The 25,717-nt window shown below is 42.9% G+C and overlaps 1 protein-coding gene across 7 annotated transcripts in view; it reads left to right on the top strand.

Moving 5' to 3' along the window:
• foxp1b (forkhead box P1b) overlaps positions 1 to 25,717 on the top strand; it is a 168,126-nt gene that overhangs the window by 77,245 nt on the left and 65,164 nt on the right. For 6 of the 7 annotated variants that reach the window (XM_037099779.1, XM_037099780.1, XM_037099785.1 and 3 more), the window contains one exon: positions 3,618 to 3,787. In XM_037099779.1, the coding sequence (XP_036955674.1) occupies positions 3,629 to 3,787 (159 nt within the window). In that variant the 5' untranslated portion in view covers positions 3,618 to 3,628. Of the gene's footprint in view, positions 1 to 3,617; positions 3,788 to 25,717 lie in introns of those variants that run through there. The other variant, XM_037099781.1, reaches the window with a different exon arrangement.

Genomic DNA, 25,717 nt, shown 5'->3' with positions numbered 1-25,717 from the left:
GCCAGCCGAAGCAGGTGGCCGCCGAGGCTTTACTGTCATGAGCATTAAAGAAAAACAGAACATGAAGACGGGTCAGAGCACAGCTGCGCGGGCCCGACCCTACCTTGAATCGACTGCTGACTTGTTTGAGCTGTTGAATTCCAGGCAAGCATGACAGGGGGACAGGCATTAGATTTCCAGTGAGGGAGGCGGGGGAGGCCGGGTTGATGAGCTCTGGCCGCCGGCTGTTCTTAACCTTCAACCTGTCTGGTCAGGTGGGAAACACATGTGACTCTTGTTTGTACTGTACTACCCGTATTTGAGGCCGGGAAAACAAAACAAACTGTAAACAAACAGAAACTCTGACCTTTTTTATTATCCAGTGTTTGTTCCAAACACTTGTTTTGTTTTGCAAGCAACTCCCCCCCCCAGAAGAACAGACAGGCATCTAATAATCAAAAGCACAGCCAGTTCTTTTTCTACACTGTTGTTGCTTTGTTTTGATCTCATGGAATTTCCATCATTTTGATTCTTTTTAAAACTTTTTTTTTTCCCAGTGAAGAAGGAAAAAAAAAAAAAAATGGCCTGACATGCTCCATTAATAACAAGAAAGAGTTTTTTTCCCCTCATGTCTCCTTTTGTGTGTTGTGTTATGTTGAAATGTTTGTGTCTGGAGAATGAATACATATGTTTTTAACCCCAGTAACTGCACCCCTTTTAGAAGCACTCTTGACCCATAATTACAGCCGAATTCGTATAAATGGAACGGATGGAAAAATCTTGGAGCTCTTTGAGTCATCCCAGACGAGGCTATCCCCTGAGCAAAGTGAAAATAAATAGATAGATAAACAAACACGGGGCCAGGTCACGTGGCCCCGTTGCCCCGGCTGATGACAGCGTCCCTGCCTGAGTGCTCCCTAGATTAACATTGTTATCAGCGCAACTCTCTAATAAGGCTCCTTCCTATCTGCTTGATATTTATGATGGATAATGCCCATTTTCCATTTTCTTTTTTCCTCCAATTTTTTCGCTCGTGATATTGCAGCTTTGAATTATTCTGTGGCAAAATTAATGAGAAAGTAGATTTATGGGTTTCATTTGTTTGTCAATTCGAAAATTAATTGGGTGTTAATTTTAGCCATCCCCTCATCAGTGCCGGTTCCAAGCATGCGCGCATTACTTTGCATTCATTGTGGCCCTCTCTCTCCTTTATTGTGGGTCACTAGTTTTGCATACATTAAAATAGCCCCGCGGCTCATTCTCTTGATTACTTTTGGAGATGCCATGCATTTGGAAATTTACGCCTTTCCGTTATAATTATGAAAATTTTGCATGGAATGACAGTGCATGTATAATAGCCATTACCCCCCCCCATTTTTTTATGTAGCTTTGGAAAAAAGAAAGCAGGCCCTTCTTTTTGTTCTGTGTGGAAAAAATGTCTTTTATTTGAAAGAGAAGTGGGGGCGAATAACGTCAGCTCATGGTTTATTTCAAATGGCATTTAATTTCGCCCCGAGAATGTGTGTTTCTAATTGGTGTCTCAGAAGGGGAGTTGGTGCGAGCAAGGGCCTGTAGATGGAGTCGTGGCTGGCTGCATCCCATCCCACAGTATTTCTCTTGCTCACTCCTTGTTTAGAAAATCCCATTATGGAGCGAGGCCGTGCCAGACTGGAGGGGTGAGCCGGGTCAACATCTGTCTGGAGGGAGAGAGGGGGGCCAGCTCTAGCCCCAGCCCAGAGAACGGGGCCTGTAGGCCGGGTCCAAGCTGCTCAGACAGGCCCCTGAGTGTGGGGGCGTTGTGACACACAACTGAACCGGCACAGGCCACAGTGTCAGATGACTCACTCGGATATGCTTCTTGCAAAGAGGGCTCTACAGGAGAGGACATGTAAACCAGAGTGAACTGTAGAGTCTTACTCTGGTTCTTTTTTACCCCTCAACTGCTACCGAAGACACAGAGCTGGGAGCAGCAGCACTGCTCATAGTGCTGTTTATTTTTTAATCATCCCATTCCTAGATTATTATCTCACCTATGCTCGGTAAATATTCTTATGTGACAAGTTGTCAGCCTCAATTTCCTATCTGTCAGCCTGAGTGTGTGTCCCCGCGGTGTCTGGGTGTGTGTCTGCATCTTGTTTAGATCTGGATCTCCAGAGACTCCGTGCCCGTGTAGTTGAGCACATATTAATTCGCATCGGCCCTCCTATTACACGCCTTAAATGCAACACCATAAATCTGCATTTAGTTCCATTTTCACCTTCTTTCATGATGAGGCCCAGTGTTTTAAAGGCATTTATTCTGCTTCATATAAATAATTAATCAGCCAAGTTAATTCGCTTCTGCCTGACTTGGTCAGCTTCATTAACCGCCCTGAAATTGGGAGGCTAGTCGCCTTGCGCCACTGAGGCCTGCAACCAGCGCACAATAGCTGTAAATCATTCCACTGATTTGCGGAGTACAGGCGCAGATATGCACCAGAGTCACCAGCACTCAACCCCAGACAAACTGGGAGGGGGGTTGCACGTCTGTCTGGGTTTTGTGTATTCAAAATCAATGTGACATGTAAGAAAATATCTGGGAATTCAAATCTGATGCTAAGTAATTAATTAATTAATTAATTAATATTAGTATTAGGACTGCAGCTAATGATTTATTTGATTGTTTATTATTTTCTCTATTAAATAGATAAGTTGCTTGGGCAATGAAATGTCCGAAAATGTTGATGTGTGTCTCCCAAAGACTGAATCGACATCCTCAGATGTCTTGTTTTGTCCTTACTGGAGAGGAGTAAAGAAACCAGAAAATATTCACATGCAAGGAGGTGGAATCAGAGAATTTTGATAAATTCACTATTTGAATTGTCAATTAATTGATAAATCTTGATGCTGTTACTTGAATGTTATAATTTTGAGTTGATAAACTTATGAAAAACAACGTTTTTCCAACAACTCAAAGGGTTTTATTTATATTCAGACATACATTTTGGTGTTAATTGAGCGGCCCTGAAGGGTTTGACTTGTTTTTTCTCAGCGGCTTCATATTGAATGTTTCTCATGGAGATCCTTTGGCAGGCCTCACAAAGTCTCCCTGTTTCCCATTAAAAAGCCATTCTGCCGTGGTTCTTCTGGGAGCCATGCAAGTAAATATATCCATTTCCATAGAAAGTGTTTTGTTTTGGAGGTCCAGTGTTTTCTTGGGCTCCTCTGCTCTCACTCAACTCAGGTTGGGTTCCTCTCCGCTCCGATGTGCGCCGTAGACCCCGACCCCTCCACCGCACCCCTGCGTATGCCCCATAATGGAGAACACAAACAAAACCTGAGTCCCTGTCGGTCTTCTCCAGCCCAGTATGGACATGTCCTAGGATGGGGAAAAAAAGACTAAACAAAGGAGCGCTTCATCATTCTGCGGAGTAGCTGTCTGTGTGAGCGTGTGCATTTGCCTCATTGCATATGCTACAAGCAAGCAAACAAACAAGACACAGCGAGGCACAGACCAACAGGGAAACCTGCAATAAAAGTGAAATTGTGTGGGAAGGATATGACAGATGTTTATAGTTTGGCCCGGAGTTAACATGCGACCTCATTGCTGTGTGTTTTAACAGCTGTTCCTCTCTGTCCCTGTTTTCTCTCTTCTCTCAGGTTTTTAAGTCATGATGCAAGAATCTGGGACGGAGGCGACGAGCAACGGACCAGCCAGTCAAAATGGAGGAGCCAGCGTGGAGGGCGGGTCCAGGGAGGGGCGACCCAAGAGTGCCACGCCATCAATGGAGGTGACAGCAGCTGACCTCCTGCATCTCCAGCAGCACCAGGTAGACCAGTCCCCCTTTCACACCTGCCTTCACTTCATGGAGCCATGTCAACAGCAGGCCCACCCCCGCCCGCCCCCCTTAAAGTGCCACTTAATATTTAATTCTATCTCAAAGTACATCGAGTACATAAACACATTATTATTATTATTTATGTATATTGAGGGCCTTTCTGAATATTTAAAGATGGAGAAGTGCTCTCTCTGTGTGATTGTGTTTGGTTGTGAGCGTGTTTATCAAGGCATGCAGCATCTGCATGTTGGTCAAATATTTATCAAGCTGTTCCGACATATTTAAAGTATGTAGGTGCCGCAGGATTTTGTAGACAGTTAAGAAACCATGACATCCAATAGGATGACAGCATTTTCCTCTGGCTCATTGTAAACACACCTCACACTCAGAGCTAATGCCACACTCGGAGGCGTTCGCCAATGAGGTGTGGAGATGCACGCCAGCGTTTTTCGACGACGGAGCCCAAAACATTTTCAGCGCCTCAGACTTGAGGCAAACAGACAAGCTCTTTCTGTCGGTGTCAGCGTTATGTGTGGCACACGACAGCGTGTTTAAGGAAACAACATTGAAAAGATCAGTGTGTCTTCTGCTATCTCGGTCTATCCGACAGGACGACCAGGGTTGTTGTCAGGAGCTGTTTGGTGATGATGCACAGGCGCTGCGCCGCTGTCTGTTGTCACAGCACATCCATCAGTGTTTGTACAGGGAGGGCAACAACGCTGCAGCTCCATGCTGCATGTGGGCTGTGGAACTGTAACATATAGAGCCAGGCTATAATTCACTGTTATCATTTGTCATCTTTCAGCAGAATCATCATGACATTATGATGATAGGATATTGTAGCACAGTGATACACAGTTCTGATGTCAGAACTGATGATTAACAGCAAATTCAGTCGTATCTCATTATGACAACAGGAAGTATGACACATTGTCCCTGGTTAGCTCAGCATTTTGAAAAGTCACTTGACATATTATGTAGGTCAATGTCGTGATAATCGTTTCAACTATACATGTGAACAAAAATCATTACAATAATTTCAACTATAATGCTCAACCCTACTTAAAGATCACTTGAATAGTAATGTGACCTCATGAGAGATTTCATTTACGTTGTGATATATTTTAATTATTTCTCCTCTTTAATTTAGTTTAGATAGATGTATAGATACATTTTAGAGTGACAAACATGTAAAATACAGGCCAGATGTGATAGAAGTACATGATGTGTGTCTCTGTTAATCACACTTTTAGTTGAGCTGCAAAAATGAGTCAAATTATTGATTAGTCAATCGAATGAATATTAGTTGCTGACTATTTTGATATTCTTTTAATCGCAAAAATGTCAAACATTTGCTGATTCCAGCTTCTCAAATGAATTTGCTACTTTTAAGACAATTCGTTTTTGTGTTTTGGACTTTCAGTTGGACATGGGAAGCGATTTGAATGCGTTACTTTGGTCTTTGAGATATTGTGATGAGCATTTTTCTTTTTTCTTTTTTTTTTTTTTAACATTTTATAGACTAAACCAATCATCCATTTATTTTGAAAGTAATCAACAGAGTCGTGTAATGAAAACTGTTAGGTGCAACCCTGTTTTTCAGGGAAAGAAAGGTCCAGTGTGTAGGATTTAGTGTCATCTAGCGTTGAGGTTTCATATTGCAACCAACTGAATACCCCCCCATTCTCCACCTCGACTAAACCGCCACTAAAAACACAGAAAAACAATGTGTAAGGCGCTCTATTCTGGCAAACTGTATGAACTCCACGGAAGAGGAATCACTCCTTCTGTAAATATGAAAGGCTCATTTTAAGTCCGCAAAAACACAACAGTTCTTTGTACTGGGTGATTAAACATTAAATCATTAGGAATAGTATGTTCCATCTCTGCCCCTACACTTTACACACTGGATTTTTGAGTGGTACGGTATTGCAATACATGGCAGTTAAGAAGTGTAAAAGCCGATCGGTAAAATGGGCGTGTCAGCACACGTCCTGCTCCTCAGTCTCGGCGTTAGGCCTTTAGCCTCCGCCAGATCTGCTCTTCATCTCCACTCAGATCCACATCCAGACCCGTGTCCCAGAGCCCACCTCCCACCCATCTTTTTTTCCAGCTCAAAATGAGCATGTCGTCAGTGAGAAAATCACAGCCATACTGAATTCATTACTGCAGTAGTCACACAAAACCATGGATAAAATTTCAATAACTGCAGGCCACAGTTGAGTAAACAGTTGCACTGAAACTTAATTCCTGTTGACTTTTCCTTCATTCTTTGCCAGGGGCACATTCTGATTCGCTCTGCAAAGACAACAGGGTTACAACTTTGATGAATTGACGCAGAGAGGGAAAGAAAAGTGTCATGGATGTGCACTTGACACCAAGAAGGGATGAAAATAAAGCCTCCACACTAGAACAGAACTAGTTGGCCAAGCATGGTCCCTGTTTTCTAGTCATCCAGAAAAGAGCCATTACTCTCCAGGATCTGCCCTGACATTTAAAGGAAGGAAAAACTCCCTCCTCCCCAATTCAATGTATTACAGACGCATTTTCTGCCCTGTGCTTTCTACGTGGTAAATAGCAGACGCTTTGTGCTTTATGCCTTTTGAACAAATCCACTGGTTAATTTCTGCTGCCCGCGGTTGGAGTTGAAACAGAGGGAGGCGTATTAATTGTTGTGTGTGATAAATGGCGCATGGATGGGGACGAAGGACGAGATGTCTCACTCTCTGCTCGTGACACTGGGCTTTTGATAGGCTACTTACCAGTGTAGTGTTACTGGGAAGGCAGGCAGGCATTCTTTTTATTCTCCCATTAGACTAACCCAGGATTTTCACTCATGCACCATGAACCATGTTAATTGTCCCCAGGGCATTACGATCTTCGCTCAATTACTTGATAACTTTTTACTTTTGTGGCATTTCACAGTCTTTTCTTTTAAGTTTTATTTGCGGCTTGCACTAATACGCTTCTAACTGACACACTGAGGGTTCGTCTTTTCTTTTTTTCTTTTTTCTTTTTTTTTGCATTCTTTGTTCTCCTCAACATCCAAGATGCTATTACCCCTTTAGGTGATGCAAAAATCAATCTAAAATCTTCTCAAGACTCAAAGTGCACATATCTGAGAGTCCCCTGAGTGAGCAGGAACAACAAACCTGGCAGTGGCATATCATTTATTCTTATTAGGGAACATAACTATGAAAGACAGTCCTCATTAATAAAGATGGGGGATGAAATAATTGTAATCTGTTTGATCATCTTGATTCTGACAGGGGAATTCATCTTGTGGACTAGTCAGATTTGGGGGAAGTGGACCATAAGCTTGGTTTAAGCATCTCTATTAGTAAGTCAAACACTGTTTGTTAAGAAGGGAGGATGAAAAGAAAAGCGCCGTCTTTCTCGCTTTTCTCTTGTATTCTGTGGACATTTAGCACATTTTACTTTATGAGCAACTCAAAGAGGTATCTGTTGTGATGTAATGGTTGGAGGTTTGAGTGTTCTAAATATTTGTTTTTCAGGCGGTTTCTTGTGTATAATACATGAGTATCTACTTTTAAAAAGGAAAAAAAAACCCAACACATGAATATATTTTTTTGTGTGTTTGCCTCAGAACATATTTGCTTTCTCTGTGTTTTTGTTTGTGTTGCAGAAGTTGTGGTTTTAACGTTATCCTCATGAGGAAGTGAAGATACTTTAGGAGAGAAAAACACAACAAAAACAATAGTATGAAAGACGGGTGTTAGGCAATAACCTGTTTTGTGATTTGAACGATTTTGCAACAGGAAGCTGTGTTGTGTGACTGTGGCCTAATAAACACGCAATGATAAAGTCAGGGACTCGCCGTCTTCGGGACAATCGACGCACATTTCCTGTGATATACGGTCAGTTTCAGCAAGGCATTTGTAACATCTCACATTTTTAACCATGCAAGTGATTCCTTCACTTGAAATTTGGTTCAATTGATACAACTGTAGAGCATTAAATATTAATATCCTGTCTTTTAGAAGAGCCCATTTTAATCAAGCGATTGCTAAAATATCAGTCTGTCTCTTCCTCTCAGTGTTACTGTACAAATATACCCCAACAATGTCTCAAAAGAAAAAAACAGTGATGAATAATTGCTTCTCTTTTATTGCACTCACATCCATCCAGTCTGCTTTGTAAAACAAGTGCCTTTTAAAGCTTTGTCACATATCACAAGATAAGGCCAGCCAATTATTTTTTTCTTCTTCTTCGACCGTCTGCCTGCGTGGTGTCCGACGTGTTGCGTGTGCAGAGAGGAGAGAGTGACACGCAGAACAGTGGCCACATCAAGAGCTGAGCGGGCACAGGTTTCCTGTTTGCATTATGCAAAGGCTTACACGGTCCCTTGCGAAGGCTCGAGAAGGTGGAAATGCACGTCTTAGCTGCAGTCACCGAGCCACGTTCTGCCGAGCTTCAGGGGGGAAGTGCCGGGTGATAAGCCTCGCTATCACAGTGCACTCAGACAGGTGCACACCCACAGATATACAGTACACACAAACACATGCATGCTCAGGCAGAATGGGGAGGCTAAAGGCAAGGCCTGTCAGTGAAGGGCCCGCTGCTTTCTGGCGTCGAGTCCACATTATGGGCTAATGGTCAGACTGAGGGAGTTAACAGCGTCAGGTCAGAGAGGAGGTCAGAGAGCGTCTCCTGCCTCAGATCTCTGCTAATCGGCATGTACTCTGCCGCAGAGCTGAGGGCAAGTGTGCTACGCCTGGATTGAAATATGGTGTTTTCACGAGGAGAACGCGGCCTTATCACCGCACTTCTGAATTAAATTCCTGCCTGTATCTGTGTATTTGCCCTACCGCAGAACTATATATCTGTGCAGCACAGCCCTGAATATTTGACATGTGTGATAAAGGCTCCTTTGCCTTGGGTGCTTTTTGACCAAAAGCTGTTGTGCATTATCCTTCTGAATGTGTGCTTCCCTCCTGAGCCATGTCATCTAGCTCGTGCACACACACAGAGCGGATCACAGCAAGTCCACAAAGTGTTCCTCCTTCATCTCTAGGAGCTCTCAGGTATCTCCATGTATACTGTTCATATTGTCACAGGAGGCCAAGCACAGGCTCCAACTTATTGGAAAATCTGGCGGAGAGGATAACATCAGTGTTATGACACTGCATATTGCCCTAAATTGCTTTATTGGTAAAATGATAGTGCTCGTCCAATTTGAATAATTTTATGGAATCCCTCACAGAACAGTTTAATTATGTTATCACACAACTGGCAACATCTGTCTTTATACCACAGCACATGACAGTTTTATTACAGGCTGAATTTCTTTGCTGGTTCTGGCAATTGATGTGTGATCTGATTAATAATCACACAGATGGAGGTGAAAATTGAACAGTGATGCGCTGCTATGTCGAAAAAAGAGGGAAATAATTATAAAAGGAGAGAAAAAAACACAGGCCGCGTCTCAGAAAATATCAGGAGTGTTTTTACTCGGGCTTAAGCGGCGCTCACTTGAATCATATTGCTGTTTTAAACACAGTTGCATGCATTTGTTTTATCAGGCGGGCGATCTGTTTAGTCTAGGTGCAACTTTTCAAATCCTTTTTGTCACTCAGGTTTTGTTAGCAAGGTTTTGGGAGGTAAACCACCCCAGCACCTCTCTCCTTTGTTTTATGGATGCCTTCCAAGACAGCCAGCGTATGAACTCATCCATTTTGTTGAGTCTACCTCCAGCCGCCGCTCCCCAACTGGGAGGAGATGAAGCACAGGTTGCATGTGTGCCGAAGCCATAGTTTAAAATAGTTGACTGTTGCTCCGGTCGACATCCTGTTTACACACCCTGCTTATGTGGGCAGCAGGAGGGGGATCACAGGAGCTGTTCGACGTTGTGGTAATAAGAATGGATGCACACACACACACACACACACACACACACACACACACACACACACACACACACACACACACACACACACACACACTCATTACATAGTTTCCATTTGTTCAAAAATAAAAAAACAAGTGTGTTAACATTTAATGTCATTATGGCACTTAATAGACCTACTGGAATGAAAGCTCTTCCATATTTACTAAAACAATGTTTGATGAAGACTGATTTTTGTTGCTGCCATTACAATGTTGTTTTTTTTACAATTCTTTTCAGACTGTGAGACTCCTGAATTCATGCTCAGCCCTTCTGCGATTATAGATGGTTTTGATTTTATGAGTTATCCAACCCCACTAAATCCAACAGACCATAATCCGACTGTAATAACTATATAAGAAACAGTCATCTGGCTGATGATCGTGTTTGTTTCAATTCATAGAGAGACATTAGTATTAAAACTGAGACTGTTTCATAACCAGTGAAATGTTCTCCGTTGTATGTTTAATTAACGAAGGGCCTCAAAGATTGCCTTTGTTTGATCTGCACTTCTATCTGGATTGAAATGAGTCCAGATAGTTTCCAACAGCTGACACACCAGCCACATCCAATCGACAGGTTAACCATACTTTAATTACAGGAATTGTTCAAAGTCCACGACTCAACAGCCCTTAATATTATTATTTTTTTAAACTTACAAAACAAAAGACATAAGAAATTACACATATAAAGATGAACCTGAACTCCAGAAAATTAAAAGTCAGATTTTTAAGTTAGTTGATAGTGATGTTTTGGGTTGGTGGCTGGCCAAACATGGCAGCCCAAAGCGTCAATACTGGACGAGTTGGGGATGAGACTCAACAACCAACTATCTATTCGACTTTTAAATAAACAAGTACATGCATTTCCTGTAAGGAGTCAAGACTATGGACACGCCATGGTAATTACACTGAGGAAACTCCTAAATCTCTTCCTCTTTCTCCGTTTTTGCTTGCAAACATCAAAATAGCAGTCAGGAAGTGTGTCAGACACCGCCTGGTTATTCTCATAACCAATATTCTAAGCTGCAAACTCACTGAAGAACATTAAATACAGGTAAACTACCTATGTTGTGTAATGTGAGGATGAGCCGTTGTGGAGACAAAAAGATCTCTTTTTAGTTTACGTAGGAAAGATGCCATTTCGCCAGCTGTTCATCAGTTTACCGTGCATATTTGCATACACATGCTGTTGCGTATTTGAAAAAAGATGGATAGCTAAGCAACTTTTTTTAAGAAGTTTAAATGCAAACTCATAGTGAGGAAGAAACTGCTCACAGTCACAGTGTGTCGGGTCACTGCATTCTCAATTCAGTGCTCAAACTAAACAGGCAAACCTCTCAATGCTCCTGAATCACATCCCCAAACCAGTACATATTAGCTAATGAACATTTGTTTCAGAGTGTCCCTGATCACCTATAGGTTGCATACAAACTGATGACTGCTGAGCATGTAAATGCATCATTTGATTTCCAGTCACTCATATCAGTTTCATTTCTTGTGTGCATGTAAACGTAGTCAGAGAAAGAGTGGATTTGCATCATCCATCTTGAAGGCTAGTTATGTTGTACGTCCTCGTACTCTCAAAGACTTGTGCACGTACAAATGCCTCCCATGTAAATGATGCAAGTGTATGCTGGTATCATTAGGAAGAGTGAAGTGGCTCTCGTTGTGTGGCGCCCGGATGGTCTTTGATGGCCACGGTCTGCATGTTTGTGCTGAAGTGGGCAACTCTAAACTTTGAGCAGGTGTCTGAAGCAGCTGGCTGGAGGCAGACAGGGAAACACGTCTGCGTCAGTTCAGTATTAAAAGGCTTAGAGAGAGAGGCCTCGGCTAGCCAGAGGACTAATGCATCCTCAATGTTTTATTTAAAGTAGTGCCAACAACTGCTTCTGAATGCTCTGCATCAAGACGCACACACAGACCATCACACATGCACACACATACACACACACACACACACAGACCATCACACATGCACACACACACACACAGAGGCACACGGGGTAATTTTGCGCTGTTTAGCTGAACAACTTGTGTGTTTAGTGTTGTAAATAAGTAACCGTTTTAACAGGGCCTCAGGAGACTGTGGTTGGGAAAGTACACGCACAGACATGACTGGCTTTAATAGCCATTGTCAAAACGCTGTTTCAACAAAAGCCTTTTCTTCACCCAAATGGAATGTTTACATTTAGTTGAATAATAATGCCAATTTAAGGAGCAGCTTTTCTTTAAGGATAGCCAATCTGACCCAATTTATTAGGGATAGACTTAAGGATGCACAATTCCTCTTGGGAAAACATTCAAGCGCAGGGCCTATTCATTTTTAATGAGAGCACTACTTTAAAAACTTCATAGAATTAATATGTATCAGTGAAGTCTTTCCTGTGCAGAAAACTTCAGGGTAATTAATATTCATAGGCTGTGCTTGTTAACACCCCCAATGCAAGTGCAATGTAGATCCAATTAACATAGAATGGACCCCTAGGATTTGGGCAGATAAGGGTTAAATGAGCTATTGAAATTGAAACTGGGACTGTCTCCTCTTAAAACACTTATTTGTTTCAATAAGACCTAATCCTTGTTGCAGATTAAGGCATCTTTTGGGTGCACATGTGAACGACTACAAAGGTAGAGGGACACTGTGGAAATTCTGTGTATGCGCATGCAAAGTGTTGATGTGTGCACATGCATGCAGGATGCATGCAAGCATGCGCACTTGCTTGTATACATGTATGCATAGAGGGCATCACCTACACAGCCAGGCTAATGTGAAAATGCTGTTGCGAGCCTGGCTTTTATATCTTATTCATAATCTCTTGACACAATGTGGGTAATAGGCATCAGTGTTCATTCTTGGCGTCAGACTGCAAGCCCCCACCCCCGCTGGATCACAGAGGGGGAAGTGCTGGGGTTCTAAGGGGAGCTAGGCGATGGTAGCAAAATGACTGTTTGCCACCTGCTGTCGTTTGTTAGCACACAGATTGCACTTATTGGTCCCCAGAGCATCCTGAGACAACTGTGCCCACCGTGTCTCAGCTCCAAAAGGGCTCTAAGTTTAAACAGGTGAGCTGACTTATAGGATGACATGAAAATAAGACCACCTGAAAAGACTGGAGCGCAGAGATTTAGCAAACCCTCACCTTTAACTTTAATTTCATGGAAGTTATGTCGCAAAACTGACTAAGTTTGAATAATTTGACACTAAAAGAAAGCACCATCACCACCAGTTTAAGGCTTAAAAGGGCAATATGTAAGGATTTCACTTCAAAACAATAAAAAACAAAGACATAATAGTCGTGACATAAAATCTATCTATCTAAGATTTATATGTAATTGTGCCTTTACTTGATGAATAGGACGGTTAGCTACAAAGCTAACTGAATTAATTAGCTAATGGATGCTGCAGTTATCAGCAGTCAGCTGTTTGGATGTATACTGCCCCATATCAGTTTGAAATACGGATAAAAAGGTGGACAATTCCTACATATTACAGCTTTGAAATATTTAAATATAATGTTTTCGTGAAATTGTCCAGCTACATGGTTTTTACTTATGAAATCAAAAATGTTTGCATAGTGTTATATTGAGGATTTTTCTCTGCAAAAACCATGTCAGACACAATTAAATTTTTTGTTGTATGCTTGTGTGGAGACGACCTTTGATCTAGAATTAAATCTTATGTATCTGTGTCGTAGTAATTGAATTCCAGTTATCATGTCAGCACTAGTGTACAGTGTATATCCTTTTTTTCTGTGATATAGAAAAACACCTGACAGCTCTGTTTTTGGCTCGCAGGGTGGAATATGATAAATGACCCATGCTGATGATCAAATGAGCCTTCATTGAAGTAAATATGCATGGACAGCCACGCCATGTGTAGGTATCTTTGCGTAAATTTGATTGTTTGACATGTATTCACCCATCAAAGTATGTATCAGTGATTAATAACAACCCATGTGCACGTTCTGCAGTGACATGGCCTCTATTTGAAAGAAAAATGGCACAGGTCGGTATTCACTGGTGAATAGCTGTATACCATTTAGAGAATGATATGCCATGATGGGATGTCTCGTCATAAATAACAGTGATGGCACCTCTGCATCCTGTGAATGGCATGTGCCATAAATACTTAGCCAGGCCACAGACAATGGTTCCTATAAATCCTTGTGCAACCCTTTTTCTCTGTTCAAAAAGATATATATTATTTAAATGGACAGTAAAAACAAATGTTTTTTCCTCCTCAGTTGGTGGCAGAAAGACCTCCAGAGGAGGACAATGTGTGCCGCTCCCTCACTGCGGTCTCTGATGCGCTGTTGTTATTTGCTTGTTTACAATCTTTGACATGATGTAATGGGATGGCTGTGAAAGTACTAGCCAGTAAATGGCACAGAAAATAAGACGGTCCTTTATGTCTCCCCCCTCCTCTTTTCTCCTCGTCTCCCCCCCTCTTTTTTTTCTTGTTTTCCCCTGCAAACGGGGAATATGTTCTGCATTTGACTGAAGGAACATGAGCCTTGAATATAAGTAACTGTTTTTTGCATTAGGTACTCCCTGGAGGTAGGGGGAAAATATCATGTCCCTGCGTGAAATGTGAATGTGAAATCTAGCAGAAAGAAATATTTATGACCATTTTCTGCTTGATTAGAGCTGGATGACATGCCTTAGGAGACAGTGAGTGGACAAAAGACAGCCGTGCTACTTCTGGGCAGATGTTAAAGAAAGGGTTGTTTAGGGAGGAGGGCATTCTGTCCGGGGGCTCATGTCTTTGTGTGTGTCTGTGGGTGGGACGGACTGGGCTGGGGGGTCGGGTTTGAAGCATGGGAGAGGAAATTGAGTAAGTCCAACAGCGGTGTACTGGGAGGCAGATGGAGAGCACATAAGATCCATCACTGGTCTTGTTCTCAGACACACAGAGTAATGTCTCTCAGATGCCTCCGCTACAGTTAATCTTAATATAACTGTGGTACAGTGAGAAACAAAACTAAGCATCGGCTTTGAATCGGATGCCATGTTTCTGTGTCACTCAGACGTTTCACTTCTGGAAACAATTTAGGAACCAGTTTAAGCAAACTGGAATTTATTCCAAGATGTGGTCCTTCCCCAGTTTGATGTCAGTCTGAATGTAACTTTGATTTGACAGCTACTGTCCAATGTTAAAAAACATTAAAAAAAAAATTAAAAAAAAATGTGCTATATCTTTTGGATAGGATACTAACTTATGACATACTTTTTATTGATCAGAAATCAGACAATAATTAGTGCATGCTGTACACTGAAGTGAATATTCATTCAGTGCTTCAGATGACCTGTCTGTGCTTCATAACAGATGAAAGTTGCAGTTTGTTGCACACAACACGAGCATGCTTGAGAGTGGTAAAACTCCTCTTGTGAAGGTATGAGATATCACATTGACACAGCAGTTTTCAGTGTTTATGATAGAGGGACAGTGTGGGGACAGAAATGTAATGTAATATTCAGAACAGCCTTTTATGTCTACAAAGGGAACAGGTCTGCCATGTTGCACCACCATGTTTGTACAGTAGCTCAGAATGGACAAACCAAGCACTGGCTCTAGAGAGGGACTTTCATGTTTGTCACTGAAGGGAAAAGTAGCATGAGCAGTGTTCAGTTGGTTGCAGTCTGCAAACTCACCACTAGATGCCACTAAATTCCAGGCACTGGACCTGTAAGTGGTTCTGACATTTTAGTTTCCATTATTCTGCATAATGCCTTATTATATAGGTGCCTTTCAAAAGCTAAAATTGCCACTTAGAAACTTGATAGTGTGTGGAATAAATCCCTCTGTCAACTATAACTTAATGCTGTTTTGTCTGCACATTAGCATATTTTATATGCAGGACATTATATTAGCATAGACGGCACACAGCATGGCGAGGGCCAAAACAAGGATTATTGAAAACCTACAGGGCCCACGCATGGGTAATTGAGTCATATGGATGCGAAACGGCGCAAGACACCTGGTCTAAGCAATTTTGTATTTGTAACTGTTGTCGGTGAATATGCATCCTATTATGGCACTATATGTAATTCGGGGAGTGTGTTAGCGTGTTAATGTGTCATCTAGCGCAAGGTGCTCAAGGCCAATAGCGTTCTCCCCACAGTCTGCACCTATTGACACAGCGCCCTGTCAGACGGATCCCTACTCTGCTACCTGGTATAATATTTTGGATAATTAAACACATACTGAGTGTTCCTGTGTCAGGCCAGAGAGAAACATCTCCATAATCACTTGCAACAGGCCCGACAGTGTTGTTGTGCATCAGGACGAGCGCCAACATATAAATAATCAGTTAATTACTGTATTGATGCAATTGTGTCCGTCGCACAAGCAACATCTCTGGCAGCAGATTGATTGTGTTTAGACGGTGACAGGGGAGAAGCCACAGCTCTTAGAGCAATTTCCAATGGATCAGAAAAGTACAAAACCGAGAGTATGATTAATTTTTCAATTTCTCTCTGCGGATATCTAATAATTGTGCCCACAGATAGCCAAGGGCTCTTATTAAACATTAACATGCAAAAAAAAAAAAAAGTTAGCATCAGAAAGATGGTATTTTGGATTGAATAATGTAAAATATCTGTAGGGCAACAGGGAAAGAAGCAAACTCGTCCAGGTTTATTCTTCAAATGTTTTCCACCACCGCAGTGCCTACTCCTAATTACTGAGCTCTTATCTGCACACTCAACACTATATTTATTTTTCCTCATTGCTAAATGCAAATTTCTCTAACCTTTTAATAACATATACATGTCAGTAATATTTAAAAGGAATCATTAGAAATGTCAGTTGGTCTTTGCCAGGATTGTGTTTTTAATTGGTATGTAACTCTACTAGACAGACAAGTTTTTATTTTTTTAATTCAGGTTTTTGATAATTAATGTGAGACCATCTCCAGCATATAAATGCTCAGCTCTTTGATCCGGTAAAGGGAGTGTTGTGTGGCACACGGTTCTTATTAAAATATGCCAACGTGTTATCTCCTGGCTCTCCAGGAGGGAGACGCTCTGCCTTTAAGAAGAGGAGCGTCCACCTCCAGGTCTCACTGTCTCCTCTCCTCTCCCTTTCTGTCCTTCTCCCATTCTCCCTGTGCTGTCTCCATCACTTTGCTCACTCGCACATAATATCATCTTCATCTCAGATAGCTGTGGCACAGGGGAACTGCATTTGTTGATCAGATTTGGCTTGGCTGACGCCTCCTCCCCAGAAGTATGAGGGTGTGCGTGTAGTGCTTGCCTGAGCTGGGCCATCGCAGGCTGATTGAGTGGTCCTGCTTGTCACAGGACAAGATAACCACATCAGTAAATACTCTCTACTCCTCAGCCCCTCACCACTACACCGACACTACCGGGGGCCTGCGCTGTTCTCTGTACACGCTCGATACATTTGTGTCGTGGACGTCTAAGAGCCGGAATCATGAAACGTGTTTTGTCCATTCTCTTCTAAATCCTTTCCTATCACAGCTAAGAAGCACATAAAAGCACGCTACATATTTAATTCACAAGCATATTGTACCAACTCCCTGCATCTCCAAAGGGATTTCTGACTCAAGTTACTGTTCGCTTTTTCTTCTCAATTTGATGAGGTCTCTAGCCAGTATCGCACCACCAGACTCCAGTTTCACAGCGCGATCTTTGGATATTGCCCTCTCTTCAAAACATCACCGGCATCGAGGACGGATTGAATTAGCGATTTGTGGCGTATTTATCTTGATCTGAGAGTAATTTCGTGCTCTCTGTCTTAGCACTCAAGCTCAATGAAAACAATAAAATGGTGTCCTTATCTTCTGGAGTGAAATCAAGATAGGCGCAGGAGGCTGTGAGTTATTTGTGGTTGATTTGGAGGGAAAGGAGGGGGTGGGGGCAGGAAATGGACACCCCCCCTTCCCTCACATTACCCCTCACCATGCAGTGGGAGAAAGAGAGAGGCAGAAGGATAGGGTTTTTTTTTAATCAGTAGAAAGCTGTGCTTCTGATGTAAAAGTGTCAAAGATGTGCCTTAGCCCTGCAATGAGTGAAATCTGGTCAGGTCCTGTGTTAAATTGAAAACGGGGCCGCTGGGATTTGGGGGTGAGAGGACAGGGGACTGAGAGGTAGCAGCATCTTGGTCAATTATCACAGTCTCCTCTGCTCTGTGCTACTCCCGAGGCCTCTCCGCATCTGTCTGGCCCTCTGCAGAGCCAGGAACACAAAAAAACAAGATCAGTGGATCTTGAATAATGAAAATGTTTACCAAATTGTTCCCTTACTTTATTTAAAAGGGCAACAAAAAACATTTCTGGAGCTTCACAGCCAAAACATGTTGTAGCATACTCCTAAACAACTGGAATAGATTGGGACTAGTTTTGAAACATAAAAAAGGAAAAAAGAAAAAAAAGAAATGGCTTCAGACAGCTTGTCCAGCATAATCCAATTCTCCAGAAGTCCCAGGACTGTAATTTACACCCTTGACACAGAGTTGTGCCAGTGCTAACACTAATGCCTTTACTGTGGCAGCTCCAGTGAAGATTTCGACTCATAACGGGGTCTTTTGAAATCAGTGTGGGTTCTCTTGGGCACCCGGAGTCTTGGGTTATGCCAGAAGTCCCCGTCTACTTCATTTGTTCAAGAGAACGCTGCAACGGCGACCTCGGAATTTATAATCTAGAAAACGACTGAATTTTTAATTTCAATTATTGGGTGAATTTCTCCTTAAGAAGACGATGAGACATTTGCTTAGTGTCAGTTCTTTTCTCGCTCATGACTGAAATTCTGCCATGTGCGCCTCTGCATTTCCCTGCCTGTAGGAGCGTCAAGCTAAAGGCTCACGCTCCAGCTGCATGTCCTGGCATATCCCAGCAGCCTCTCTGGCTGGAGAGTAAAGGATCATTTCCTGGCAGGTGCGTTGTGGGGAGCCGCAGCAGCTCCTGCCCTTTTCGCTGACTCTCCACCACCTGAAAAACGAAATTGTAAACTAGATGTGAGGAAAAAATGAAAGTTACCCACCACTCTATTTATACGTGTGTGTGTGTGTGTGTGTGTGTGTGTGTGTGTGTGTGTGTGTGTGTGTGTGTGCGCGCGCACAGTCTATTTTAACCACCTGAGCAGCAGCCAGGAAGCCAGCACTTGCCCCATATTTTAACCAGATGTTGAGGAGGGGAGGAAAAGCCTCACCAGAGTCCTGCAATCAAAATAATTATCTTTATGGGTGGATGTTTACAAAGTGTTAATGTGATATTCTGCAGGCTGACTAACTGAGCCTGCTTTTATGTGTTAACCATGATAAATGCCTCGGTCTGTAAAAAAAAGGCCGACACCTTTTACTTTTTATGCTGGAATGACGCTGTTTATGGATGTTTTTACGGCTTTCTTTAAAAAGAAGGAAAGAACATCTCTTGCTAAGCTGTGATCCTCCTTCTCCTCCTCCTCCTCCTCCTCCTCTCTGTCCCACCTCCTGTTTCTTCCCACTATGAATCATGGCAGACAGGACAGACAGGAGTGGATGCGGCCTCTTTGATAGACAGTCAAAGAAGCAGCAGCAGTGATTTGTAGCCACAGGGCAACAGTATTGCTGTAACCTGTCCTCCTGCCAAGCACCCGTATCAGGTGGAGGCATAGGTGCAGGCGCTTGTGCATATGGTTGGTCATAATTCACATTACACCAGATCAGATAGCGATTTCTTGTTGAGTTGATTTTGCGTTATTTATTTTGTACTCGATTGGGCAAGTCAAATTGAAATTTACGGTATGTAGGCTGACATCTAATAGAATTCCTTCTTTTGGCTGCAGGGGAGTTTGTTTTTGGAGCATATTAGCGTTCGCCGCATTGTAGTCTGACAGACGTTTTCTCTCAGGAATCGGTGTTTAATTTGAATAATCACAAAAAAAAGTGTGTTCTTTCGGTTTGCGGGGACATCGGTGTCCCAGATGAATAAAGGAGTAAATGGGGGGAAGAAAAACAGGTAATTATGCTGAACCAGTAAATGAAAGACCCGCTGACCCTCAGTCCTAATTGATTCTGTAGAGGCAAATCGTTTTTATCAGCCGTTTTGATGTGTTTTTGTGAACTTTTTTTCCCCTTTTTTTTATAGATGTAATTAATTAGTTACATGAACAAAGAATCAAATACGAGAAACAGAGTCGGAGGAAAATCAGTGCGTCTTCCATTTACTGTCAGGTCGATTATAGTTGGCAGCTTGTGCCTTGTGGATGATGTCATATCCTGGAAGAGGAGCAAAGTCTTCACCTCCCACCAGAGTCAGGACGCTGCAAATGTTATTTAGCTTTATTTGCTGTTTCAAAACCCTACATGCATAACATTAACATACTCTTAGCTGTTTGGTGGAGTAGTCGGGCTTGTAGATACACAAATTATGCAAAAAAAGGACAAAAACCAGTGTGCCGCAGATGTGTGTATTTCAGAAATAGCATTGTTCAGAGAGTGGCCGCCCCGGGTCAGGCCGTCAACCTCACAGACCGTTGACAAAAATGCGGCGGTCAGTGGGCGCATGCCAAGTTACAGTGCAATGCTACGTGTGCGAGCACACAGTCTGGGGTGATGACATGTGCTACTTTGCATGTAAATTCTTTAGCGATTCACCTCCAAGTGAACCCGCTGAGAGTGATTCTGGTGCTGGCTTAAAGACAGAGGTGTGTTTTTATGACTAGGTGAGGCACGTCCTCTCCAAGGCCCTCAAGCACTGTATCCCTCTACCCTCCCCTTTAATCACTGTATCAACCACTCTCATAAACTCCATGAGGTGTAGTGTGTGTGTGTGTGTGTGTGTGTGTGTTTGCCTGCGTGTGTGTGAATGCCATGTATATGCGTCCGTGAGCGTGTGCCCTTCCTTGTTTCCCCATTTTTAAACTTAATCAGCAAAAATAAAAGGCGTTGTAAGCTAGCTCATATTAAAGAGGTGATTATTGGTAATAAATACTTTTTATACATACTTATTACAGAGGCAGTTTTCTTCTTGCGCTTAATGAGAGTAATTTGATTTGCTTGAGAGATTACAGTTTCCTAGAATTAATGCGGCAATCCCCATTCCAAGATAGAGTGAGATCTAAGATTCTTCACAGGTCGTGTGCTGCTAGATGCACCCCTCTCACATAGCAGCTAATGGAGTTGAACAGCAGTCTGTCATCCCCCCGCCCACCACCCCAGCAGCTCTATAGCCCACATGCCCTTGGTTCCTGCAGTGCTTGTTGTTTGGGCTACTTCTGCCACCTGCATTTTACTTTTACCTCTTCTTCGCGCCAGCCGCTGCTAAGTACCTCTCTCTGAAAAACAGGGGGGTGGGTGATTTATTGTATATATGCAATGTTCAGTCATCAATGAAAATTCAACATCTGGACAAATTATTCAGCCAACTGCATTATTTAACTGGTTTCCAAGTTGCATCAGGGCCTCTTTTTTCTCCTCCCCCTATCTAGTCCCTCAGTTTGTTACATATTGTTAATATTTCCATCACATGTTTATGTAAGCCCTTCAAGCTTAGTGCATAACTTAATTTGAGTTGTGATCATCTTCTCGAGCGACATTTATTGAAGCCTCCAGCCTGCAGGTCTCAGCGCCTAAAGCTGAAGGTGGCTCAGGCAGATTGAGGGCGGCCAATTCTGTCACCGCACCACTCTCCGCATGTTAATTAAGCCCGAGGTGGTTTGAAGAAGTGCTTACGCTCAAAGGACATTTTTTTTTTTTTATGACTTGTTAGTCCATAAACACTCACAGAAAGGAGCTCGAATGAAAGAATTTTTGAAGTTGTGATTGTGATTGGTCAAGCTAATCTGAAATCCTGGACGACTAATTGTAATTTCTTATGTTCAGGGGATAGATGGACTGAACGCTGGGGATCAGTTGTTGCTTGAAAAGAAACTCGAAATCATGAATTTGTCATTGAGTTGGTGTTGAATTTTGAGAAATGATACCAAATGTTCAAAAATCCCCCCTTCATCCTTAAACTATATTCCATTTATTTCCTGGTTGGAGTGCTTCATTCTGAATAGCCACTAATTGCTTTGTCTTTCCACTCACCATTGATGTATGATTGTCAGGTTCATTAATCAGCTGGTTTACTCAAAAGAAACATGACTTGCTGAAGATTTGGTAAAGATTGCAGAAGGTTCTTGTTGGCATTTTTCAGCTGACCATCAAGTTTTGCCAAGCTAAATGTGACTTGGCTACGGCCCTAGGTCATTGTGTGACGTTAAACAGTTTTGTTGGCTAAATCACCTGCCCGTCCTGACCCGAGGTACAGACCCTCACTGCGAGATTCAAATCTATTTTGCCGTTTATTGTTATATTGAATAATTTCTCTGGCATTTTCATGCTACATCACTAGTCAACAGAGAATGGACAAACTTGGCTCCATTTGGGGTTGGATGTTGGGAGGACACTTTATTGGATTTCCAGATGCGGTTGCTTAAGCTCATGTAGCTCTAGCATGCAGTTTATGACCGTTGGATTCTTCAGTACCATTATTGCTTTATGCTGAGGTTCAGGTGTCACCAAAGGACTCTGATGGGCGGTTTTGTTGGTTGAGGTCTTCTTGATTATGTTTGCATATAATAAAGGTCATCCTAGTTATCCTAGTTGTCAGAAAAGCCATTTTCTAAGATTTATTTTTTCATCTTATAACATATGTAGAGATAAAACATGATTCAAGATAAGGTCTTTTTTATAGCTCTAATTTAGCTTATGACCAATGGAAGATGAATCTTTGTACCTTTTTTACCCATTTTTCAGCTCTCTGTTACCAAATAAGGCTGTGATCTTCATCTTCCTTGGCACCAGAAGTGGCAATCCTTTTTTCCACACGCCCTCTACATCTTTCTGTCAGTCAATAAAAGAATGAAGATGAAAAAATATCCAAAAAATCCGTTCTTGCCCCACCAAAAAAGTGAGGCCCACCATGTGTCACGTCATCTGCCTGTGAGACAATAATACATTACAGTCCAGTGTGACGGGTGATGTGTCTGACCCTGCTGGAGATTACTCCTCTTTATGGCCGGAGCAATCAGATTTTTTTTTCCTCCTTTTCTCTCCCCTTCCTTTATTCCTGGCGGCATAGGATCATATTACCCATCTTGGAATGACTTCAACAGAGACACTGCTATTCCCAGGGAGCTGTCTCTCCCCGCTGCAACTCAATCCATAGCCAATTGGACTGGCCTGTGATTTATAGAAAATCCTCTCCTTCGGAGGAACTCTATGCTACACACACACACACACACACACAAACACACTGGGAATTCTCCCTCGGCAGCTCATGATGTGTTAGGTCTCAGGTCAGGACAGTTCAAGGCAGCGAGCATCAGTGGGAAAAGACGTACAGTCGAAAACCACAGAAAGCCTTGGAAAGGCTACGGCACGGTGGTTAAATGCAAGACACAGACAACAAAGGCTTGTTTACTTCAAGAAGAGAGATTTTAGCATCTAAATGAAATCGACAGGATGCTGAGGAGATGCTCTTTGGGCAGATGTCATTCCTAATCAGTGTCCACTGTCAAATTTGCTCAGGGCACCGTCACGCTTGTTGTCTGTTTTCCTGATTAGCGGGATTATTCATCTAGATGAGTTCCTTTTGCATCCACACGGAGTTAATCAACACGCCCTGCAGTGCAGAGGCCAGCGAGAGTGGTCAGCTGACAACACAGGCCATCAAGTTCAGGCCCTGAGCACTATGACGCTCCATGACTGCGATCACTCCTCCCTTCACCGAGCACCATTCTATAGCTGTGTGTAGACTACATTCATCTATATTCACCACAACTAAATTGGAAGATTAGGGGTTTTACTGGTCGTATCCCAGATGTCTCGAGTGTATCAATAATGTTGAGTCCTCCGTCTATGAGACCAGGGCAGACAGATCTTCCCATTCTAAACAATATGATTCACGCATGATAAAATCTGCTCACAGTATTCTGGGTCTCACCCTGGGCTTTTGGAAGCGCCCATTTTCCCAAGCACAACACTCCCCGCTACCAAGTGATGCAACACTTCCAACGAAGATGCAATCGGGGAGGAGTGCGTGTTTTCTAACAGTCCATCTAAGCACCCAGCACAGTTGGCATACCTCGGCTCTTTTCCTCCCACTTTATCAACTTGACGGATTTTATCGCCGTATTCAGTGGTGGGCATCCTGAGGCATCATATGCTCAGAACAAAAAGCTAAGGTCAGGGAGAGAGGGGCTGCTGAGATCTGCCCGCTGCATTGTTCCCACATCGTTTGTGCTCTTCCTTTTTTTTTTTTTTGCTCTTTTTAGCTCATTTTATCCTCCTCTCACCCTCATTCCTCTTTTTTTCTCTGCCTGTCTCTCCATCTGCCGCTAAATGACACCCAAGCATTGACTGCTTCTCCGACTGATTTGCCTGTGTGTGACCTCCCTCCTTTAGTGGAGCCATTCACAGGCAGTGCTGAAGTAGAATGCCTGGCTCTTGGCGGGTAGACATAAGAGAGACAGTGACACGCGGCTGTGCGCTGATAGACTTTCCACTGGAGTGGATTAAATCAGCATCAGGCTAGTGGAGCTGATTACCCCAATATGAAAATGCAGTATCTTAATGGTACATATTTTCATGAGGCAGCCCAGTTGCCTTTCATTTTGCGGCTAATATGTCTATTCTTATGAGTCATTTACTTCTTTAATTACCTTTAGCAGCAGATGCACAATGGAGTATTAATGTGAATGATTTTTACTGCCACTTTATCATACTGAGCCTGTGAAGTTGAAAGGCGTAATTGAGGTGGAAGAGCGACTCATGAGAGAAACAATATTTAGTTGACAGCTCCTCTTGTACTCCGGGAGGGTGTTTATGAGTTTACACCGCACTAAAGCTGTAATAAACACAGCATTCGTTTGATAATGGCGGGGGACGGAAATGCGTTCACTCAGATCTGCTCAGTTATTGAATCGTCCCAGGAAGTTGTTTGGTATAATCAGACAACGCCGTGCATGTGCTGCTCACTTGCTTGTGTGTCCTTGCATGCTTTGCTTTTTTTTTTTTTTTTTTTTTTACGCAAATGAAAGTGTTTGCAGCAAGCAAAGCCTTATTTGCTGTTCTCCCGTTTGCAGCATGTGCAACTCTGACAATCCATGTCATTTGCATGTGTGTGCTCGAGATGCGTCTGTGTGTTTTGTCTGCAGCCTGTGTACTTTCCTTGGTGTGATTTTCTGATCCGGACCGCTCTGAATAGAGGCCTTCTTTAGCCATCTGTTGTTAAGCTGCTGGCTAAGCAAGGCTGGGGAATCCAAACAAACGGCGAGCACACAGCAAACGGAAGCTGTCAGGCCCGCATAGCTGAGCTGACCTCGCCGGGTTCGGTGAGGGGGGGGGGGTGGGGGTGGGGGCTGCTGACCCCTCTGTACCAGGCTCCGAGCGCCCGCGCCGCCTGGTTGGGGCGCTGTTTACCCTCCCCTCTGCACCTCCTGCAACCTCCGCCTCCCCTCTGCTACATTCTCCTCTTGCCCCCTCTCTTCCCATCTCCCTTTTACCTCTCGCCTCTCTCTTCCTCCATCTGTCTGCCTCCCCCTTCTCTCTTTTCATTCCACTCCCTCCATCATCGGTCCTGCTTCACAGCCCCCTCTCTTCTATCTCCACTCACACTTAATAACTTTGCTTTCGTCTTGTTTTTCTTACAGTCATTTTTTTCCCTAAAAAACATTTGTCAGGGCGCTGCATTACCTGTTATGGGGAGAGAGAGCGGGGGAGGGGGTTACGGGGGGTGTGTTGGACAAACAAAACAGGGGTTTTTATTGAAGGCAGATTTCGTCTTATGTAAGTGCACGCTCTCCCTTATTGTTTAAACGTGGATATTTGAAATGTTTAGTGTTGTCATAAATATTAATAGATTAGTTGAAAAGTGCAGCGAAGGAAGGGAATCTAATGGTTTGAAGTGGGTATAAAACGCTGATTTATTTATGTATTCTACATGAATTAGTTTGGAAATCTAAACACAGACTGGAGAGTGTTGTTGCGAGGACCCCGTAATGTGCAAGGTTTGAGCATCAGGGCCT

This window comes from Acanthopagrus latus, chromosome 6 (assembly GCF_904848185.1).
Source record: "Acanthopagrus latus isolate v.2019 chromosome 6, fAcaLat1.1, whole genome shotgun sequence".
Taxonomy (NCBI): Eukaryota; Metazoa; Chordata; class Actinopteri; order Spariformes; family Sparidae; genus Acanthopagrus; species Acanthopagrus latus.
The sequence above is the reverse complement of the archived record's forward strand: the minus strand, read 5'-3'. Positions and strand labels throughout refer to the sequence as shown.